The 21,815-nt window shown below is 41.4% G+C and overlaps 1 protein-coding gene across 4 annotated transcripts; it reads right to left on the bottom strand.

Moving 5' to 3' along the window:
* Positions 1-1,240: 1,240 nt before the first annotated feature.
* LOC105050124 (probable sucrose-phosphate synthase 1) lies at positions 1,241-21,518 on the bottom strand. Of its 4 annotated transcripts, none has more exons than XM_073261651.1 (14): positions 21,076-21,518; positions 20,836-20,925; positions 10,472-10,713; positions 9,118-9,181; positions 8,242-8,940; positions 7,975-8,091; positions 7,646-7,777; positions 7,299-7,475; positions 5,565-5,618; positions 4,989-5,051; positions 3,919-4,869; positions 3,666-3,793; positions 2,391-2,718; positions 1,241-1,632 (listed from the first exon to the last, which is right to left on the bottom strand). In XM_073261651.1, the coding sequence occupies exons 1-13, from the start codon at positions 21,256-21,258 to the stop codon at positions 2,442-2,444; spliced, it is 3,177 nt and encodes a 1,058-aa protein (XP_073117752.1). In that variant the 5' UTR covers positions 21,259-21,518; the 3' UTR covers positions 1,241-1,632; positions 2,391-2,441. The 4 variants fall into 4 exon arrangements, with proteins under 4 accessions (XP_073117752.1, XP_073117753.1, XP_010928318.1 ...); XM_073261652.1 differs by having other exon boundaries at positions 1,241-1,620; XM_010930016.4 differs by lacking the exon at positions 1,241-1,632 and adding an exon at positions 1,676-2,105 and having other exon boundaries at positions 21,076-21,517.
* Between the last annotated feature and the right edge of the window lie 297 nt (positions 21,519-21,815).

The raw sequence follows: 21,815 nt of genomic DNA, 5'->3' as shown, positions 1-21,815 counted from the left end.
CTTATTCTGTTATTTGGAATTTAGAAGCCAAATTGCCACAGAAAGCTTCCGGAGTTCATGTTGCTTGTGGTTACCCTCCCAACAAAATCACTGGTTGAAGGGCTGCTTATTCTGTTATTTGGAATTTAGAAGCCAAATTGCCACAGTGAGCTTCAGGAGTTTCATGTTGCTTACGGTTGCCCTCCCAACAATACTGCATGAAGGGCCGTTGGCCAGGCGCGGAGCCCTTCGTTGCTGTGTGATAGAGATTTGGTAAATTTTTTTCCATCATTTATTGGCTCAGAGCAACTTCTGCGGAAAATGATGGGCTAATGCTTTGGCAAGCTCATAATTCTGAAGTAAAATAGACGACTATAAAAGAAATCCTAAAGAGATTAGGATCTCAAGTTACCGATAAATCTTGAAAGTGGCTTAAAAATACTAATCACGACAGAGGTAGCAAAAGGCAGCAGCTAGAACATGATTAACAGCGAGAATAAATATTAGCTTTAAGAAACATTACCTAGTAAATAATCTGAGCATTTAATTTATTCAGGAACAATACCTATGAGCTTCTGGAAAATCAACAATAATCTGAGTGATATCTCAGTAAATTGTGGTAGGGTCCATTACTTCGTTATTGTTATTGTGCATTATGATTTGTGGCTACATACCTCTTTAGGTTGATGTATGTCGATGCCCCATTAATTTGCAAGGATACCGACTTGTATATATAAAATGCAAGTTCACAGACCTTGAGACGGTAAGTCTGAAGGCTTTATGAGAATTGCGTATTTTGTAGTCCAGCTCAAAAGAAAATCCAGAAACAAATTTATAACTTATAATAATTTAAAGAATGTCGCGAGAGCAGATTTTGCCAAAGGTAGGACTAACAATTGATTCAAGTATGGAACAGGTTAGTGTTCAACTTGGTTCTAGGCTCGGTCAAGCTCAAATAGTTTATAAATTGGTATAAAGTTGGGTCTTGGATCAAGCTCAAAATACATGTAAATTAGCTGAGCCTGATTTTGGGTTTTGGATAAGAATTGAGTTTCGAGTGAGACTTGAGTAGACCTAACTCAATTAAGTTTTGCCTTAATAAGATTTGAACTCCCAACTTCGGTCCAATCACCAAAATTCTTTACCCCCAAATTGTTCTGTGGGTCTCAAGACGGCCATAATGAAGGCAAAATCTGATCTTGGATCCTTGGCACGATCCCCCTGAATTGCTCTAAAATTCCTCTCTCTACCTTTCAGCATAGATTCAGTAACCTCTTTCAGATTATGTGACATGTTGAACAAACGTATGTGGAACATATACTTCTACAACATCATTACTCAATTAATAATCAATAATCCACATGTTCAAAATAGACGAGAGAATTTTCTGCAACCATACTTCCATGCTGCTGATGTTTGCTTCCGCTATTCTGAAGCCATCCACGTCTATGGGTGGCTGGCGGATTCACGCTCACCGGTTGCAGTCCCCTCGGCGCATCAGCTCCAAACAGTTGCTCACGTAATCCCCCTCCTCTACGGCAACAACCAGGAGCTTTTTGACGAACCTAAAGCTAAGCTGCATTCATGGTCATTGAAGTATTGCATTTGCCAATATCATAAAGTTGCTGATGACTTGATAGCCTAACAACCAAACTTTCAAAAAGCTTCATCAGTCATAACGCTGTTAAACTGGATATTTCAGGGACTAAATGAAATCATTTACTGTACAAGTAGGAGCAGTACAATTACAGTATCATTACAAAACAGGCTTGGAGAGAAGCTTTCTATTATAAACATGCTTGTATATAAATGGTATGGCTCGATAACGTCATCTACAATTTCTTAACAGGCCCACCAGAAGAGCGTTTGCTTTCTGCCACAGTTCCAACAAAATGCCATCAGGCTCTTGTATTTTGACCGGAGACGAAAGGAAATGCGCTCTTAACCCCTAGCTAAAAATGCATTTCAGGAAAAAAATGCAGAAGCATTCCTGGCATTTTGGCTACTTCTCGAGCCTGGTTGCAAACAGGAATTTAACACTTAAGATTTACCAAGGATCAACACGAAGCATGAGGTGGCACTCAAGGAAAATGTCTTCTGATCTTTACCATGAAGGCAGCTACAGCCTGGAAGCAAGATCATTAAAGGTAGCAATACATGAATCAGAAAGGTCATCTAAAGTGAAACGTGGGGGAATTATAGGACAGAAAGCAGCATAAAAAAAAAAGTCAAATTTCGTTTTTTGGGTAGCTTGAAAGAAATTCATGTCTATAATGGATACCTATGGTAGCATTGTATAAATTTCAAGAACAAAGAACCTGAGTTTGGGCAGTCACTGAATTTTATGGAATGCCAGCTCTAAAGATAAACTACTAACAGGTTGAGTAAAAAGAAACAATTCTGCAACTTACTGAATAAGATAAACTTCTTTGCCCGGTAATGTCACAGTAAAAGTGCTCCTACTATTCTTTCAGTAGTCCAAGCTGGCTCAGAGTTAACCGTATGCCATCGGTGCTGCAGCCCTCACACTGAACAACAGTAGGGCTGTCAAAGTCTACAACATCTCGTAGGGGATAGCTTCTAGCTGCATGAAGCTGGCTTGGAGCAAGGTTCAATGCACCTTTCAGTATAATGGTTTTGTGTACGCCTCCAAGTAATCCTTCATAATCTGTGTCACCACTCTCACCAACAAATACCACCATATTTGACAGCTCCGCACCCCACCGAACATATAAATACCTGAGAAAAAGGAAGTCTTGCAAATAAATTCAAAGGTACCTGGTAAAGTCAGTTGTGCCAGAGAGAAATGTATAGAGCAGAGAATATGGACAGAAAACTGACAAAAGCTATAAATAAGACAAAGCAAAGTCATCATCTGAATACTGATTAACAGAATCTATAGAACTGTTAAACTAAAGACCAACCACTTATTAGTAGTCCTATGCAGTCATGTGAAGGATGGATCTGTAAAGCAAAGCAAAGCACTACTAAAATTGCAATAAAGATGGAATTCAGGAGGTCCTTTTTCTTGTCCCAAGGCTCTCTTGCTCATAAATTTCTTGCATGCTACCCACTATAGCAACTATGTGCACAACCAGCAATAATGCACACAAAAATTCATCTGCATAAATGATGTTTTCTGTAGTATGTTAGTACCATCAAAAAGGCAACAAATTAACCAAGCTATTCATTAGCAGCTCAGGCCCAGCAGAGTAACAGGCTTGATCAATCTTGTTCCATTGGGAATCAAGTGAAGTTCAAAGATAATTGACAGCTTGACACATGAACAAGCTGAGCCTGGACCCTTTGGCTTGCAAAAATTAATGGAATATGTGGGCGGGCTCATTAACAAGCTCATTCAATTCACAAACAAGCCAAGGTTGAACAGCTGTCATCAAACTTAGCTCGAGCTCAAATGCCCCTTTCACACAATGGACCGAGACTGAGCAATAACTTGAACTTTGCCATCACGAATTAATGAATGCATCAGCATAATATAACAAAGAGTCTACATCATGAGAATCCACTCCATCCAAAAGTTCATTTAATGAGACAACAACACATAACATTCTTTAAAGTTTAAATAAAGAACAGTGTGTTTTCCAGGAAAACAAATAAAAATATTTCATTCAATAAAAAATTCACAAAAAGATACAAGAACGATACTGCTAAAATTTCATTGATACCTTAGTGCCTGGGATCTAGAAGCTAGAACAGGAATGACATGCAGCTTGGTACCATCATGACTATAAAGGACATGACACCGGAGCGCCTGGATTCTCATCAACTTCCTAAGCTCCTTTACAGGAGGAACCTGTGAAAAAGAAAAGACCCATGCCATATGCTTTTAATTATAACAATACAACTTAATACTGCTAGAAATGTATCACTTTTTTTTAAAAGAAAGAAAGGACTTCCGTATGCAAACAAGAGATTTACCAGTGCTGGGTTCTTCACATTAAAAGCATGACAGAAGGTAGATGAGCGTTGTTCATCTTCAATGACAATTTGTTCCTCACCTTCTCCCTTTTTCTCAACAACTGAAGCAGCCCAACGAACTAAAGTCTTTCTCAGCCCTTCTCCACCCCAGCGATACTCAATCTGTGAATGATAATCTTCGTCAATTGCAAAAGGAAGCTCAGAAGAGCTCAACATTTCATCAGAATTTGGTGATGGGTAATAAAGATCACTGCCACTATTGCATATAAAAGCATCAAAATCAGTAGCAGGGACGCCTCCAGAGATGAGAATAGAGTGTACTTCAGATATTGTCAGCGATGTTGACAATATGAACCCAAAGGAACCTGATGTCCTGTCCTTGCGTGCAGCCTCAAATATACTCTTAATAATCCCAGCAAGATCTGTATTGCTAACAGAATCCACAGCAATGACAAAAATATGTTTTCTCCTCCTCAATATTGGTACCTTACTAGAGTTTTCGCTGGACGCATCCTTTTGTGCAGCTTTTACGACACTCTTGGACAGTTTTGATACAATATGTTCCACTCTACTCTTTTCATTAACAGCACTCTCTTCAGTTTCCAAGATACTATCTAGTGTGCCACCATCTTCAGCCTTTTCACCATCTAACGAAAGTTTTAAGTTCAAAGATATATCTTGAATATCCCTCAAAGAATCATCTCGTGAGTCTGATTCTGAATCTTCAATACCATCTTCTTCACTCCTTTTCCATTGGGGATGTCTTGGCCTGCAGGTAGCTAACCGTGATAAGTAGGTCTTGCAATGCTCTGGCCAAGAAAATAGGTGAATATTTTTCAATCCATTCTGTCGACATCGTGCCCAAAGCTGTTTATCAGAAACAAGCTTATAAAGTGCATCAGCAATGGCTTGTGGATCATGGGGATCAACAAGGAGACCATTGTCGAGAACCTGAAGCAAAATTCAGTATAAATGCTCAGGGAAAAAACACTAAATGATACTTCATCAAACATAAAACAACAGATGCTAAAACTTTCTACTGGAGGGTAGAAAACACATGATGGACCAACCCGATGTATATCAACAGGACCTCCATTTTTTGTAGCCACAATAGGAAGACCATAAGCTGCAGCCTGCTCCAGCAAAGAATGTAGATATGCTGATAAGCAAAATTCATTTATACATACATATATACATGTATATGCATATGTATATCTATATATATATGTATATATGTATATATATGTATATGTGTGTGTGTGTGTGGAGCAGGAAAGAATGTAGATATGCTGATAAGCAAAATTCATTTATACATACATATATACATGTATATGCATATGTATATCTATATATATATATGTATATATATGTATATATGTGTGGGTGTGTGTGGAGCAGGAAAGAATGTAGATATGCTGATAAGCAAAATTCATTTATACATACATATATACATGTATATGCATATGTATATATGTATATATATATATATGTATATGTGCGTGTGTGTGTATATATGTATATGCATGCGTGTGTGCGTATACGTATACAAACACACACACACATATACGTGTGTGTGTGTGTGTGTGTGTGTGTGTTGATATATGTATATGTATATGTTAGAATAATAGAAGAAATCAAATTGTAACCTCTATCAAGGTGAGGCCAAATGGTTCGATGAAAGCAGGATTGATAAAAACGCCCTGCAGAAAACAAAATCTGTCAGGTTGATGAAACTATACTGTGTGCAGTGCAGATATTATTACAATTTATAATGAAAAGAGCAGATGCTCACCTAGAAAGGGTGGAACATATTATGAAAGTAGTTATTTTCTAAAAGACCTGCAGTAGTTCTGACACGTGAGTCAAATGTAACCAGGATGCTACCATTCTCAACCAGACACCGGGTGGTTCAAGGTAAGTATTAGGTTCTATCTAAGCCATCATGGAAACCTTAGAATGTTACTCATACTCAGCTCCAACCTAATTAAACACCATTACAATGAGATTGCAAGCATGCTAGTTTTTTGAACTACATGGGTTTACAAGCTTTCGCCATTTCATCATTTTCTTTCATATTGCATGATATCCCAAACATTGTTACCTTTTGAAACAACAATCTACAAATCTGTCACAGAGATACAACATGGTTTCAAATACTACCAGAATGAGCGGTACAAACAGTACTGCATCATTCCACCAAGTTTCAGGTACCAGTATACAGTGCGTCAATATGGGACACAGTCCTGTTCTGTGTGCCGGGCCCCCATACCAACTATTCCAGTAAAAACAGGTACGAGGTCCTGTACGATATTTGAAACCTTGATACAACATGTTTGCTTATTAATAGCAATACATCCACATACTGCATCATTTGCTTGACCATCAAGACATGCACCAAGACTCTTAACTTGATTAACGTAACAGTAAATCAGTTATCAACAAGGACTTCTAGAGCAGCTATAGGAAAAGGAGTACTTGCATTATCTAAAACTAAGTTACATATGGAAATATATTTCATAATTCCAAGAAGAGAACAAGAAAAATCAGGAGTGATTTTAGTCTATATCTTAACAAAAATTAACAAGCATAATATAAAAAGCAACACTGAATTCTTCTCACAAAAGAAAAAGGTCATACGTTGTACATACTTGGTCAATACTAGGGCAGTTTCACACTGCCTCACAAGTTTAAGCATGAAGTGCACGAGTCTTCAAAATTTAATAATATGTCTAGTTCCAGAACCTAGAAGTGCAATAATTTTTGTTCACCAGCCATTCTATATGGTACACACTTATCATATGTATTAGACTATTAGTTATATTTTTCTTGCAGATCCGGTATAGAAAATAATGTCATGTCAGTGGACCAGATGCTAGTGAAGGACAAATTTCTTATTTTCCCTGTACCCCCCCCCCCCCCCGTCTCCCCTACTCAATAGTACTGTCGCTTCCTCTCTTTGCCTTCTTATTTTCCTTGGATTCAATAAAAATGAAAATCAGAAACCTATACTAACATTAAAGACTTAATCAAATGGAATATTCTAGGCTTTCAATATCACCTCCACCATTCAAATGGAATAGGCTTTCAATAATCAATAACACCTCCTATGCTGTGGTGGCAACCCCACTGTATTTCTCAATAAATATAGATGCATGCAAAAACGTGCACACACACAAAAACACATACATAATTTGTACTACTTCCTATGCTTTGATCCACGACCATAAAAGATTAGGGGTGACACAGCCTGCATCAATCCATGCAGACTCCCCGCACCTGCCCTCCCTCTCTCTCTCTCTCTCTCTCACTCACACACAATGAGAAGCACACTTGTTCAAAGACCACCAAATTTTGATCATTGACTGACATTAAAGGCATACCTTTGTCTTTGCTGCCAAACGATAAATGTCAGGAACTTCGGATTGCTTGTGGTGCTTAGGATATGCCACTTGTCCATATAGATCATACTTGTCAATTAATTTGAGTACTGAGGTCAGCACAGCTGAATTTGTGCTTGACATTTCATCAATAGCCTCACGATTACCCATTATCAATGTCTGCAACATATGAGTTTACAAAAATATCAGAAAGCAACTAAAAGTCATTGGGAAATTATTTTCATCTTCTATGAACAAATGATCACAATAGATAAACTCTCAGAATGAGGGTAGTTATACAACGCTAGCTAAAATAAATAGCTATGCTACAAGCATTAGCTTCCACATACAAGGTTTGCGAGTTCCCTCAAAGGGCGGCATTCACCAAATGCTTTCACAAGTGTTGTGATGTTCTTTTTGGGGTCTGGTCGAGCAAGAGCAAGGATCATAGGTTTGCGAGGGTTGGTAAAGAACCGCATTATCTGCCAAAGTTAAATAACACCAAGCTGTGAATAGCAGAAAACACAAGCAAATCTGAGTAAATTGGATTTTTTCTGGGGTGGTCGAAGGGGGTTCTTAAATAAGTTACGAGATCAATATTTCTGTCATAGTTATAATAAAGAAAGAAGTTGCATTATAATAATTCCTTGAACAAGGAGTCTGAAGTAAATTTCTGGACCTCAGACCAAATAGGTGGATCCGGAGATGATGAATTATCCTCGCTTCCTTCAACTTCACCCTCCATATCACCATCATGTACAATAACATGATTGAACTCCATTCCAGGAGGAATTATCTGCAAAATAGAGCAAATAGATTATTTTCAGGAACCAAACAACAAATAACCTCCTATTTAACAGTCTAAAATACATAAGTGAAACCCCACAAATAGATACATTTAAAAACTTCTAAATGGGAGAGGAATTAAGAAATGTAATATACTTACAACCATACGAGGCATAAAACGGCCATAACAACTCACACCTCGCTTAATTCTAGCTCGCAGTTTTCGCTCAAGAATCACATCAAAACCGTCATACAATTGCCATTGCTGTTCTATCTCTTGTCTAGTGCTTGTAATAACAATCTCAGAGGCATCAAGAGCTAATTCCTCAGCCTCAATTCTACGCATTATTTTGTACATCATATTAATTTCTTCTCTTGTTTGTCGCCCTTGTTTCAGAAGTTGTTCTAACTTATCTCTCCCAAGAGAGTGACCCGTGAATAGCATAGGGACATTTAATGCCCCAGATAATAGAGCAGCAGAGTCACCCGCATCAGCATAATGTCCGTGAATAGCAACAGGCCATACTGGCCACCCACCACTGATTTGTTCTCCTAGAACTTTGGACATCTGCATAATGTGAACGAGTGCACCATCAACAAATTCTTGAATATGTGGCCAAAGAAGTTCTTTAGGGATATATTTATCTTTCGGCCCAAATGGAATGCGGACAATATAAGCACCACTGCTCTCTCCCATCTCATGCATAAAATCTTCGGAGTTTCTTAGAGTCAGCATCTCTGTTGGTTCTCCATAACTCCAATCAACATCTGGTGCAGATATCTGCCTGGTCAGCAAATCAACCCGATAAACTCCAGGCATCGAACCTAAAGCCCTTGCAAGTTCTACAACATACTTGACCTAACATAATACAAAAGAGATCAGGCCATCTCATTAGTTTAGAGCACCCTCTAAATTTCAAATACCACAGAAAAAGAAACAGTATCAACAGATTTTCCCATCTAAAATGGGAGAGATCATAAATCATTTTTATGTAATGGATCTCAGAAGGAAAATCATGATGGATTTCAAAGCTACCTGACCGCCGGTATCAGAATCACGACCAAGCTCCATATTTTCACCGCGTATCAGACCATGAATGCTGCATAAAGTGAAAAATATCTATCAGAAATAAGAATACATAATGAAGAATCCACAGCAAGCCACAAAGATATTAACTATTTTTCTTTCACATCCATCGCATATTTTCAGTTCTTTGACAATATTTACAATCTTGAGGCCATAAGATCAAACACGGATTACACATCTAATAATTATTGTAAGATGATGAAGAATGATGGTGTCATCATTATTATTATCAAAAAAAAAAAAAAAAAGGTTCTACTCCAATATTTTCTCAAAACTTTCAAGGTTTAAATGCTGGACCTATGATAAGATATGTAGAAAAAAGAGAGGAAGAGATTGTCATTTCTTCCGCTATTACCAAGTAATAACTTATTTCATGTCTATGCATATGCATAAGCATACAGACATTCAAGCATTTACCAATAGAATCAGCAAACCACCTAAAGAATTTAAGGATATCGTATCAAAACTAATTATAAAGTACTTAAAATTTGTATATCACACGTACTCCTCACTTTGGGGTGAGCCCTGGTGCAATGGTAACGTTGTTCCATTGTGACCTCGAGGTCATGAGTTTGAAAATACAGAAACAATGTCTCTGTATGCTAGGATAAAGCTACGTACATCTGAACATCTGACCATCCCCAAACCCTACAATGGCGAGAGCCTTGTGCACAGGCCCTCCTTTTTTACATGATCCTCACTTTCTATTAATTGTTGACCCCATCCCATCCGATATTAAGCTTAAAACCCTCTATACCCCACCCCCCCAACAAAAAAAAAAAAAAAAAAATATTAAATAGATAGTTCATGAAAATCTCCAAGTTACCATTTCCCTCATTGTTTAAATAAAGAAATTCTATTTTGAGAACTATTCAATCTAATCCTTCCACTTCCACAGTACCATCTTCTTCTCAAGCATTAATTTCTGACACCTGCTTCTAGCATCCATCAAATGGTAAGCAAAAAAGAGGGGTCAATAAAATAGGAAAAAAAGATTACATCGAAAATTAATTTGTGAAAAAAAAATGGCTCCAAAGTTTAAATAAACCAATATAACTTTATATTATTTTCTAATGTTATCTACATTGAAGAAATTTTGCCAGCTGCCACTTGAAGGTTATAATCCAAGTATACTAGAAAATGGTAAGTGTCAGAAACTAATCCATGTCATTTCCTGCCAATATAGTTTGGACATGCATCACACATCAAATGAACATGCAGATTACAAAATAGTAATAACATGGGTACACCCCTATAACAAAAACTTTTAACTGTTATAGTTTCTTTAAGTTGAGTTCCATGCCTTATCAATACTATGTAAAGTTTTTTTTCTTTAAGCTGATTAGCCCAAGCCTCCATGGCATCAACAGAACTGATCCTGGGAAATCTGCCTCTTGTGCTATCACCATGAGTGGAAAGATCACTGACTATATCTCCTTTTTCTCCTTCAGACAGGTCTTCAGACATATCAGCCGTTGCATCTCTGCGCCCTCTTTCACGTTCAAGACGGCGTTTAGACATACGGAGGGCCTCCTCTCCCTCTATCTGCATTAGGAGATCAATATGGAACACAAATAAGCAACAAATTTATAATTAACAAGCATTACTCCTCGGCATAGGAAACACAGATTCAAAAGTTTAAAATGATTTCATTTACTTAAGGTCCAGCACATTTATTACCACACAGTCATTAATATGGAAAAGCAACATGTTCCAAATATCTTCCTCTTGCAATGCTCAATACATAATACACAGCTGCAACATTGATTTATTAATATATTGCTGTCACATCCTGTGATATTTTTTCACAATTGGTGGAAGAAGCTGCAATAAGCATCCTTCATGGAAAGAAAACAGAGATATTTGAATTATCAATTAGAAAAATAGAAAAAACATACTATGATGAAATTCTTTGATGACCAGTCTGTTAGTTTCTTCTGGTTTAGCATTTAATCCTGACCTTCTCTGACAACAGACACCATAACATATCATGATAGCTCCTCTTGACTGGTTCATTTATGACAAGTGTAAAGACAAGTACACAAACTTGCATAGGCCCACTGCCAAAAGAAATTCAAGTACCCAACTATCAGAAATTTGAATACATCCCATGTCCCTATCAGACATATGTCCTGAATTTTGATGTATTAATTGAGCAAAGCTTTCTAACTTAATGACCACCAGATGACCTCTCATTGTCCTCTATGATATGCATTCCCCTAGTCACAAAAGTCATTGTAGGTTTCCTCATTTCATTGAATATCTCATTGCCTAAGCAACAGAACTAATAGTTTGCCATCTCAATGCTAGGCCCTATACCACTGCTAACCTATTACTATATCAGTCAAGGACCGATTCAGCATATCGTGAGTCGGTATGCCCCCCTTACCACTTATCAGTACCGAACTGGTATGGTACGGTACACTCCATAGTCTATACTATCCAGTTCAGTACGGTATGGCAAACCTCATTATTCTTCCTATCCTTCGTAGCCTAAAAAACTTCTGGTTATATCAAGTTTCTTTCTTATTCTTCTGTTGCACAAACGCTCCCTATAACCTCAAAAGAGTCCATAAAAGTTCAGGTAATAGTATGTATTACTACTATTAACTATAAATAAATATTTCTTATTTTTTCAGGGCATTGTTGAGTAAGCTAGTGATCCATTTTAATCTAATGTTTTTTTCACAATTTCCCATATATTGATTGGTATATCATCTGGCTGTAAAACAAGCTCCATGTCTTCCACGCTGCCCACCCTGCACCCCCCCCCCATCAAAAAAAAAAGAACCTAAAACTTTTTTCTTGGAATTTTCTAACTGAAAATTTCTGATAATTTTAGAAGAAAAAGATCTTGAAAATTAAAGCCGATCAACATGAGGCCCTTGTCATGCATGTAAGCATTGCAAAATAGACAGGAACTAGATGCAAAGAATAGTCAACTCAGACAAGGAACATGGGTCTCTATCCAGATATTTGAATCTTTTCACTACAAACAATATCGATATTTGCCTGCTATAGTAAAACTGCTCTGCAAGATTAGAAACACATTCACAACAGCACCTCATCTATTATATTAGTATATATTACTTAAAACATCAGCTTCCATGAATATACATCTTGGATACATCTTCCTAGATTTTCCAAGCAATCTTTAGGCCTTTTCCAGGCATGAATGCTATAAGTTTTCATTGATAATTTGTTGCTCCTTGACTATATATATGTGAGTCACATAAATCTTGTCAACTGGAGTCTGGCTTTTGTGTTCAGCATAGTCATATGCATCGGTAACATATTTTATGGTTTTCTCTAGCTCAAATTCATGACTAATGACTTTTCTTTTCAAGCTGAGTTCTTTTGATATCCCCAAAACTACATCAAAACTACGTCAAAGGGTAAAGCAATTTTACAAATCTACTCTAAGTCTTCAGCTGTAGATGTTAATATTCCCTTGTTTTCAATTTCTAAGCTCCTGATATTAAAAGATCTAAGTGCAAAACAGGGATTATCATCCATATATTTGAAATGGCAACATAGAACAAGTTGATACCCACCAATTAAGTATTCCCAAGTAATCAACTTGCAGCATGTCAAATAACTTTTTGAGACAGAATGTTTAGTGCCTCATGCAACTCCTTTTGAGTCCAAAGATATAATAACCGAGTTCAACATCTGATGTTCTGACACCATCATTTCTTGAAGATGTCACCAATGCTTGACTCAAATACCAGTACGCTTCATAGTGCACTCAACAATTTTGATTTTAGAAAAAGAGGAAGGGGGGGGGGGAGGCAAAAGGTAACCAAGGGATGGATAATAGTAAATAAATATTAGGACACAGCATTAATGGCAAGCTAGTGAGAACAAAACATCCGCATTTCCAAAGTAAAATATCATGTCATCTCTTGTGCTTTAGATATTATGTAAATCCCTACTCAATTTTAAGCCCTAAAACATAAAAGATCCTTTATCATTAAAATTTTCATGTTCTTATCATGGCAACCATTGTACAATATATGAATCTGGCCCACAATCATGACCTCTCATTAGATTCTGTCACTTGTTAATCAAATGTAAAAGTAAATTCTTCACTGTTCTAATCAAACTCTGATTCTAATCAAACATACACAAAAATTGTCATATTTCTCTATGTTTCACCTTATTATGATAAATAAATCAGAGACTACGATAAATCCAAAGAGCCATGATGACGTTCTGCAAGGTGCTCAATATGCACCGAGCAATGTTGATTCAAAGATCAGCCCAATCCATTTTTATCGCGGATGGTGACTGGAGATGATTAATATTGTCTCCGAAAAGTTCGAAGGCAAATGAACAAAAAGTATAAAACAAGAGGTTCGTACTACACGTTTCTCTTGAGATCAAGAAGATGCCACCAATGATCATCAAGAAGAAGGGACCTGCATGTTCTTTGGCTCTCATCAAGAGGTAACCATTGAGCAGCTCCATCCTAAAAATGTTGAGGGGTTCAGCTAATGAAAGAAATAGATATAAACTGTAGCTTGAAGAGACTCTTTAAATGTCCGAATTGAAACAAGGGGCAAAGATGATCTAAAAGAAATATACAAAACCCCATCTTAGTAAGCATGTAATGTGCACATTGACAGGTAACACAATGGTTTTTCATGTAATTTCATTACATTATTAAGTTATAATTTGGAGATTTTATGTTTTCAGGTTACTCTTGATACAGCAATGGCTTCGATAATGTTACCTCTCACTCTAACTAGTGACTCTTGTCAAATACTCAAATGATTCAGCATAATTAATGAATACAACACGTACTTAAATATTGAGCAACTTCAGAATAACGCCCATATATTCCACCAAAACAAAACTTAATGAAGCTATCAAGGACCATTAAAGCTTGTATGGTTATATATATAGAGAGTTTTTCAATTAAATAGGAAGGTGACTATCTCCATAGGTTCAATGGGATAAAAAAAGTGCAAATTAAAAACAACATGCAAAGGTCAAGCTGTCTCCATTTGGTGAGAATAATCTCAACATAATGAATACCTACAATCCTGTTTCAGATTGACAAAAAAAAAATCGAGGAATGTAGAACGCACAAACTCCATGTGTAGATGATTTGACAAATTAAAGATCTACCTGGATAGTATTATTTTTGAGATTTGCCTCGTACTCTTAGGAAGGTTGGCCAAAGAAACAGGTTCCTATAAGAGTCATGACTAAGATTACTTAATCCAATTGAAGAAAAGGTCAAAGACATGATAAAGGAATTTTTTCAACAAATTTTATTCTCATAAACTTTATTGAATTATTTTGAATGCCAATGTGATAGCTGAGCAACAAATACCTCATACTTTTCTAATGTCCAGCCATGTGCACTAACTTCTTCATTCTAAGGTTGAGATGCAATACATTGAATCAACATCATGATCCTGCATTAACAACATAGTGATAACCATCCAGCCTTTTCCCAACTATCTGGGGCCAGTTTATGGTTCAACATTAAAAACACAAAACCTACCTGTTGGTGCGGATTTTCGTCAAGCACCGGAGCGGCTGGAGTCAGTAGAGCGCCAGGCCATCGGGGATGAGACCTACAAGAAAAATTCCGACCGGATGTGGCTCCGACGGGGATTCTCTGACGCTTAAGTCAGAAATCCAGCCAACAGCTGGGAAAGGAGCGCGTTCAAGAGAAAAAAAGGTTGCATACCTTGCGGATCCCCTGTTTATCTCTTTTTATAAGGGAGACTGGAGCCATGGGGAGCATGGGTTGTCAGAGATTTTTTGTCTCCCATTAAATGTCCTCGAAAATCATGCCTGGCAATGTCATCTTATGGCATGTAGGGGGTCCCACCTATTGATGGCATGGACTGAGAACCAGGAGCTGAGAGTATGGAGGGCTTGCCTTACTCATGATCACTCCCATTTTTTAATAGGTGATGTGACAGGACTATAAGAGACCTTTTGGAGGCCGATGGCTAAAGTTGGGAGTGAAGGCCGACGCCAGACCGATGCCAGGATCAGAGGCCCAGGATCATAGGCCGAGGTGGGGTCAGACGTGTGCGGAGAGCGCGGGCATTCGTGGGCAGAAGCCGATCGCGCGGGCGCATCCTCACCTTTCTCTTCCTCTCTCGCCACCCTTTCTTTGTCCTCCATCTCTTTCTTTTTCTTTTTTGTCTTGTTGTGCTGCTCATGGGGAATGGGACAAGAGGGAGAGAGGCATTAATACCTCTCGTCAAATCCAAGTGACCCGAGGCGAATGTTGAAGTATATGCATGGTAGGTAGCGCGGTTCAGAAGTCCTCCATCCCACATCTTCGGCTAGTACAAAAATACCCCCAACACCAGCTCCCCACTCCTGAGTCCGAGTCATAACTAGATCGGGCAAAAAAAATATCTCAGATTTGCCGAAGACGTGTCAAAGTCATCCTTTTAACAGTGGCGATGTGTTTGTGGCTTCTAGTAAGGCGAAGAGTCACATCGTCCCAATGTTTGGCAGCTTTTTAGTTCATCGGGACCTTCATGGAGTCTGCTTGTTGAAAAAGCGAGGAGCCTTCTGTGCGACGGGGTTGGTCTTTGAGGCGCCCTTCTCGAAGCTACTTTCGTCCGGAGACAAGTTGCCGTCGAGAAATTCCATCAGGTCGGTCGGTTGGTCGTCATCGTGGCCTCTGCTTGGCTCGCTCGTGGACAAGGAGCGTCATTGGGCCATCATAGACCTGCACACGAAAAATGAAAGCATCCGCTGGATTGGCTCCTGTTTGTTAATCTGCCTCTAATCGACCTTTTTTGGTTGGTGTTCTTTAATCAATCCCTTTACTTTTGGCTTCTGAGGGCCTTGGCTCTGCTTGCTAAAGAGCAAGAGGCCTTGAGCCTTTGTCGGCGCTGCTCGTTAAATAGCGAGAGGCCTTTGGATTTGTCGGCACTCCTCGACCTTGGTTTGCTCTCTTGCTTGGCATTGTTTTTGTCCTTTGCTCAAATTTGACTTTGGTGTCCTGTGGTCCAACGAGAAGGAAAAAAGAGAATAGTGGATGGCAGCTCAAGAGCTTTTTACCATGAGTTTTGTTTGAAGGCCCGTGAGTTTTGCTCGACTCCTTGTCATTTGGCTTGGGCTTGGTCTGTGCCTTGGATCAGATCAGGCTTTCCTCACCTTTCCCTTCTTTGTTCTTCCTCCTGGCTTTTGTCTCTTTTTTTGTTTCTCCTTCTCATCATTCTCCTTTTTTTTGATCGGCCCCAACAGAGTTGGCCTTGCCACTGGGAATGCATGCATGGAAGCAAAAGAGGGGTCAGCTGGAAGGGTGCACGCGTGGAGGCATTGTCGCGACGTGCGGAGGCATCAACCGGGAGCGGCACATGCGAAAAAACAAGCGCAAAGGGGATCTCGATCGAAGGGGTCACCGCCAGAAGAAGGCAGGGCGCGTGGCGTCGGCTGAAGGGAGCTGGGCTCGTGTGGACGTCGTTGGCCAAAGAAGAGGCGCATGGTGATGTCCTCGGCACACGACAGGGGGGAGTCGAAGAGCTCCAGGCCGCCGATTAGGCCTCGAAGCAGGACAGATGGGCACGAATGTGGGCAGAGAGGGTCAACGTTGGAGATGCATAGGAGGCTCGTGGGACCGCCAATCCGATGCCGACGCCGCAGGACGGGAGTTCGGGTGGCGTCGGAGGAACTTGGCACCCGCGGGAGCGCGCGGGTGTGGCCACCGGTGCCCTCTTTCCCTGCCCCTGCCCCTTCCTCTTCTTTTCTTCTTTCTCGATAGCAGCTGGCATCGATGCCGATCGAGCGTGTGAGGAACGCGGGGGAGGCCCATGGCCTCCTCCTTTCCTTCCTCTTCTTCCTCGGTGTCGGCTAGCCTCGGCATCGGCCAAGCGCACGACAGGCGCAGGAGGGGGCCTGTGGCCTCCTCATCCTCCCTTTTCTTTTCTTCTTCCTCGGTGTCGGCTGGCCTCGGCATTGGCCAAGCGCACGACAGGCGCAGGAGGGGGGCCCATGGCCTCCTCTTCCTCCCCTTTCTTTCTTTCTTTTTTTTTTGTCATTTATGATGCCTGATGCGTCATCTTTGTAAAGACTTTTATTATCAATTGAAGAGCAAGTTCAAATTTATCTTGTCGCATATTTCTCTATTCACGCATGAAATTTGTATCTCTAGTTGATCAAAGATTATCCCGTATAAAGTCGATCAAAGGCTTTTTCAGTCGGACCGAACACAAACCATCTTTTATTTAAAGTCGATCAAAGGCTCATTTAATCGGACTGAACATAGACCGTCTTTTATTTAAAGCCGATCAAAGACGCCTTCAGTCGGGCCGAACACAAACCGTCTTTTATTTAAAGCCGATCAAAGATGCCTTCAGTCAGGTCGAACACAGACCGTCTTTTATTTAAAACCGATCAAAAGTGGTTAGATCTTCCTCTGAAATAATAAAGGAAAGGAAACGAAAAGAAGAGGCAACAGAAAGGGGAGAGGAAAAACCAAACCACCCCTTTTTGCAGATCCGAACGTCGCTTCTTTCTTTTTGTCTCGTTGTATCATCATAAAAGCTTTTTGCGATCCATTTGGAAATCCTCGAATTTTTCTTGGCTTTTTCATCACATGCCTTGGCTTGGTGTGCTCTCCACCTCGACTCGACCTTGAACTTTACCTCGATCTGATTCTGACCTCGGCTTAGATATTCAGAGGCCACTGTCCTGCAAGAAGAAAATAGGTGGAGGGTTTGAATTGGCGCGTCCACTCAAATAGGTGGAGGGTTCGAGCTCAAGGCTAGGTAAGAGGCTCTCAAACCCTCCACCTATTTTCTTCTTACAAGCGCATCCGCTCGCAGGCCACCTCGATGCGAGGGCGTGGTGTGTGCGCAGAGGGAGAGCTCATGGGCTTCCATTTCTTTTCTCTTTTCTCCCCTCTTCTTCTCTCTCTTCATTTATTTTTCTTTTGTCCCACTTCCCTCTCTTTTTTTTCCCTCCCATCTTTTCTGTCACAAATGACAGGATGGGACGCGGAGGGGGATGCCAGGCATAAGTGGCCCATGGCAATTCCCATAACACGCACGAATCAAGAATTAATGAAGGAATAATGTGAAACCCTTTCTCCGCACAAAGCGTGGGCGGCCGTGCATAGGCAACTTTGGCCGAGGCTGAGGCTAGATGCGCGGGGGGCTTTCCTTCTTCCCTTTCTTTGTTCTGCCACATTTTCTCTTTCCTTCATCTTTTTTTTTTCTTTTTTGGACCAGGTTGGCCTCGACGGACGAGAATCATGGAGCCACCAATCTGGCCTCAGCGCCGTTGGAAGAGTGCGTGGGCATGCGGAGCTGTTTACGAGGCCACCGATCTAGCCTCGGCACCAACAGGAGCGTGTGTGTGCATGGAGGGGGCATGAGGCCGTCGATCCGATCTCGACACTGACAGGGCATGCGCACGCATGGGAGGCCCGTAGAAAATGGGTGGAAGGAGCTGATCGGGGCCGTTGATGCCAGCCTCGAAACTGTCAGAGGTGCATGGGTGTGTAGGGGGCATGGAGCCGCTCGTGAAGACTGTCGATCTAACCTCGACGTCGCTGGAGAGGCGCGCGAGCATGTGGGAGGCATCATCCAGTAGAGGGGTGTGTGGAGGCAGAGTCCGCCGAAGCAAGGGTGCCGGAGAGCCCTGGGGTTTGCCGATCTGGGCGGACTCGGCTCACACGGGCGTGTGGGTAGCATGCAGAACGATTGACGGAGGAAAGCGGGGCATGCGGGACCGCCAACTTGGCCTCAACGCACAACGGAGGAGAGCGGGGATGTGCGCGGAGGCGACGGTGCTGCCGATCTTGGCTTTGGTGCGGCCCTAAGAGGCCCGATGCTGCTAATCTTGCCTCGACGTGCAACGGGGAAGCCTGGTACCATTGAATCTGGTTTCGACGCCAGGAGAGGCCGCGCGAGGGCGACGAAACCGGCTCCAACGTTGATGGAGGTGCGCGTGCACCCGAGGAAGGTCGGTGATCGCCAGTCTCTTTCCCTTCCTCCCCACTCCTTTTCTTCTCACTTTCTCTTTCTTTTTTTTTTGCTTTTTTTCAAACTTCCGTGTCGTTCATGGGCTTAGAGACTCCAAGCGCCTCCCGTTTCACAGGTGGGCACCTCTTTCTTGGGCTGGATTTGATCGCCGAACGGCGTGGACTGCCACAGTTGCTTCCGCACCCAGGTGGCAAGAGCACTGAACTGGTCCCGACTCTCCGTAGAAGCAGATAGAGATGATGGTGGAGATGTCTCCAGCAGCTAGTGCGGAGCATGACTTTCAACTAAAGCCTCCACTGAATGGTATATCTCAAACGGCATGCCTTTTTTCAAAAATGAACACAGGCCTTTCTTTTAGTGCCAATCTGTTGGTGCAGATTTTTGTCAAGCATCGGACGGCTAGAGTCGGTGGAGTGCACGACCGTCAGGGATGAGACCTGCAAGAAAAGTTTCGACCGAAATTGACTCCGATGGAGATCCTTCGACGCTCAAGTTAGAAATCCGACCAACAGACAGGAAAATGGAGCGTTCAAGAGAGAGAAAAGTTGCATACCTTGGGGGTCCCCTGTTTACCTCTTTTTATAAGATAGGTTAGAGCCGTGAGAGAGCATGGGTTGTCAGAGATTTTTTGTCTTCCATTAAATGTCTTCAAGAATCGCAATGTCACCTCATGGCATGTAGGGGATCTCAAGTATCGATGGCATAGGCTGAGAACAGAGTATGAGGGCTTGTCTTACTCATGATCACTTTCAATTTTTAGTGGGTGACGCGACAGGGCTATAAAGAGGCCTCTTGGGGGCTGATGGCTAAAGCTAGGAGTGGAGGCTGATGCCAAGATCAGAGGCCGAGGTGGGGTTAGATGCACGTGGAGAGCGCGGGCATTCGTGGGTGGAAGCCGGACGGGCGCATCCTCACCTTTCTCTTCCTCTCCCGCCACCCTTTCTCTGTCCTCCATCTCTTTCCTTTTTTTTTTTTTTGTCTTGTTATGCTGCTCATGGGGAATGGGATGAGAGGGGGAGAGGCATTAATGCTTCTCGTCAAATCCACGTTACCCAGGGCGAATGCTGAAGCATATGCATGGTGGGTAGCGCAGCTCAGAAGTCCATCCCACGTCTCGGCTACTACAAAAATACCCCCAACACCACAGATAACCACTTTTCATTTCATCGTCCGTACGCCAAATGAAATTGTGGCAGTACTTTCCACTTGATAGAGAGAAAGAGGATGAGAGAGAGGGAGAGAGAGCAGGTTATCATGGAACTAAAACAATCACACAGCCGCCAGTCTACACAGACAGTAAAATAACAGGACACAAATTTCACGCCTCTCACTCTTCCAAATACTCGCCCAAACATAGAAACATAGATGCTGCCTAACTAAATATTCTAGTAACCTCTATGACCCCCTCCCAGAACCAAATGGCATAAGCCATTCATTCAAACGCAAATATAACTCCACTACAGCACAAGAGCACAATTTTAACCATCCCCGACTCACACAATAACAATCAAGTGATTTAACTCATATGAAAATAAATAAACAAATCCAACATCACACACACACACACACACACACACACAATAAGTAAATAAATAAATAAATAAAAATAAAAACTTATCCAACAAAGAGATAAAAGAGAGAGAGCAAAATAGCATCGTTTTTGATCCAAGAAGAAAACAAAAAGAAAATAAAAGACCTGCTTCTTCTTTCGGGCAAGATTCCAAATCCTCCAGCACATATTCTCCAACCTCGTGTTTCTCTCCTGCGGACTCCTCATCGCCGCCGCCTACCCAGATGATACAAAAATAAAACCAAAAAAAATCGAGAATAACAGACGAAAAGGAGCGAAAAAAATTATCTCGCATCCAGAATCTAATAAAATTCAATCATTTAAAAAAAAAAAAAACCAACAGATTATTAAAACAAGAAGCAGTACCCGAACCCATGTCTTGTAGAGATCGGTCTCGTCGAAGCCAGTGATGACTTCCTCGACGAAGTAGCGAGTGGGGCTGAACCTGCCCCGCTCCCTCAGCAGCAGCGACGACTTCGAGGCGTCGATCACCGGCCCCGCGTCCAGAATCGCCTCTAGATAGCTATTGATCCAGTCGTTCCCCGCCATCACCGCCTTCGCCCACAAGGAGAAGGATGAAGAAGATGAAGAAGAACCCTTCTTTTTATTCTTTTACCACGGCTTCCGATATGAGAAAATATTTATAGTGGTGGGATGGTGTCCGAGGACAAGGAGGAGGGGATGCGAGACATTCGAGGTAGTCTCTCGAATGGCCGTCACACTCGACACTCTCTCAAGATTCGTGCCCCACTGCTTCTTTTAACCTTGGGAAATAATGAGGCCCCCTTCGCTCCCTGGCAAGGAAGGAGGGGCGAGCGCGTGGGGAGAAATATTCGGGGGATTATGCTCCCTTGGTCTCTGGAAGGTGCTCGAAGTTCCTCCGCTTCTTGAGGTGAATGACGGAAACACCCATCCTCCGCCACTTTGGCTGGTACACGGCACGAGGTCTCCGTCTGAGATTGTCAGATTCACCATTCGCCCGAATCCATCATTGGATCATCCACCGCACATATCGCGAAGCATTCCATCTTTTTTGAGGATGGAGGAGACTGTACGAGTCAATTGATGACCGCGTCACGTCTTTTAAAGCAGCTATCATGCATCTC

Source organism: Elaeis guineensis, chromosome 8, assembly GCF_000442705.2.
Source record: "Elaeis guineensis isolate ETL-2024a chromosome 8, EG11, whole genome shotgun sequence".
NCBI lineage: Eukaryota > Viridiplantae > Streptophyta > Magnoliopsida > Arecales > Arecaceae > Elaeis > Elaeis guineensis.
The sequence above is the reverse complement of the archived record's forward strand: the minus strand, read 5'-3'. Positions and strand labels throughout refer to the sequence as shown.

Coding starts and splice junctions, on each gene's coding strand:
- LOC105050124 (XM_073261651.1), bottom strand. CDS start 21,258: ATGGCGGGGAACGACTGGATCAATAGCTATCTAGAGGCGATTCTGGAC. Junction 5,619..7,298: donor GTTTGGCAGCAAAGACAAAG/GTATGCCTTTAA, acceptor TGTTTTCTGCAG/GGCGTTTTTATCAATCCTGC. Junction 2,719..3,665: donor TCTAGATCCCAGGCACTAAG/GTATCAATGAAA, acceptor CCTTTTTCTCAG/GTATTTATATGTTCGGTGGG.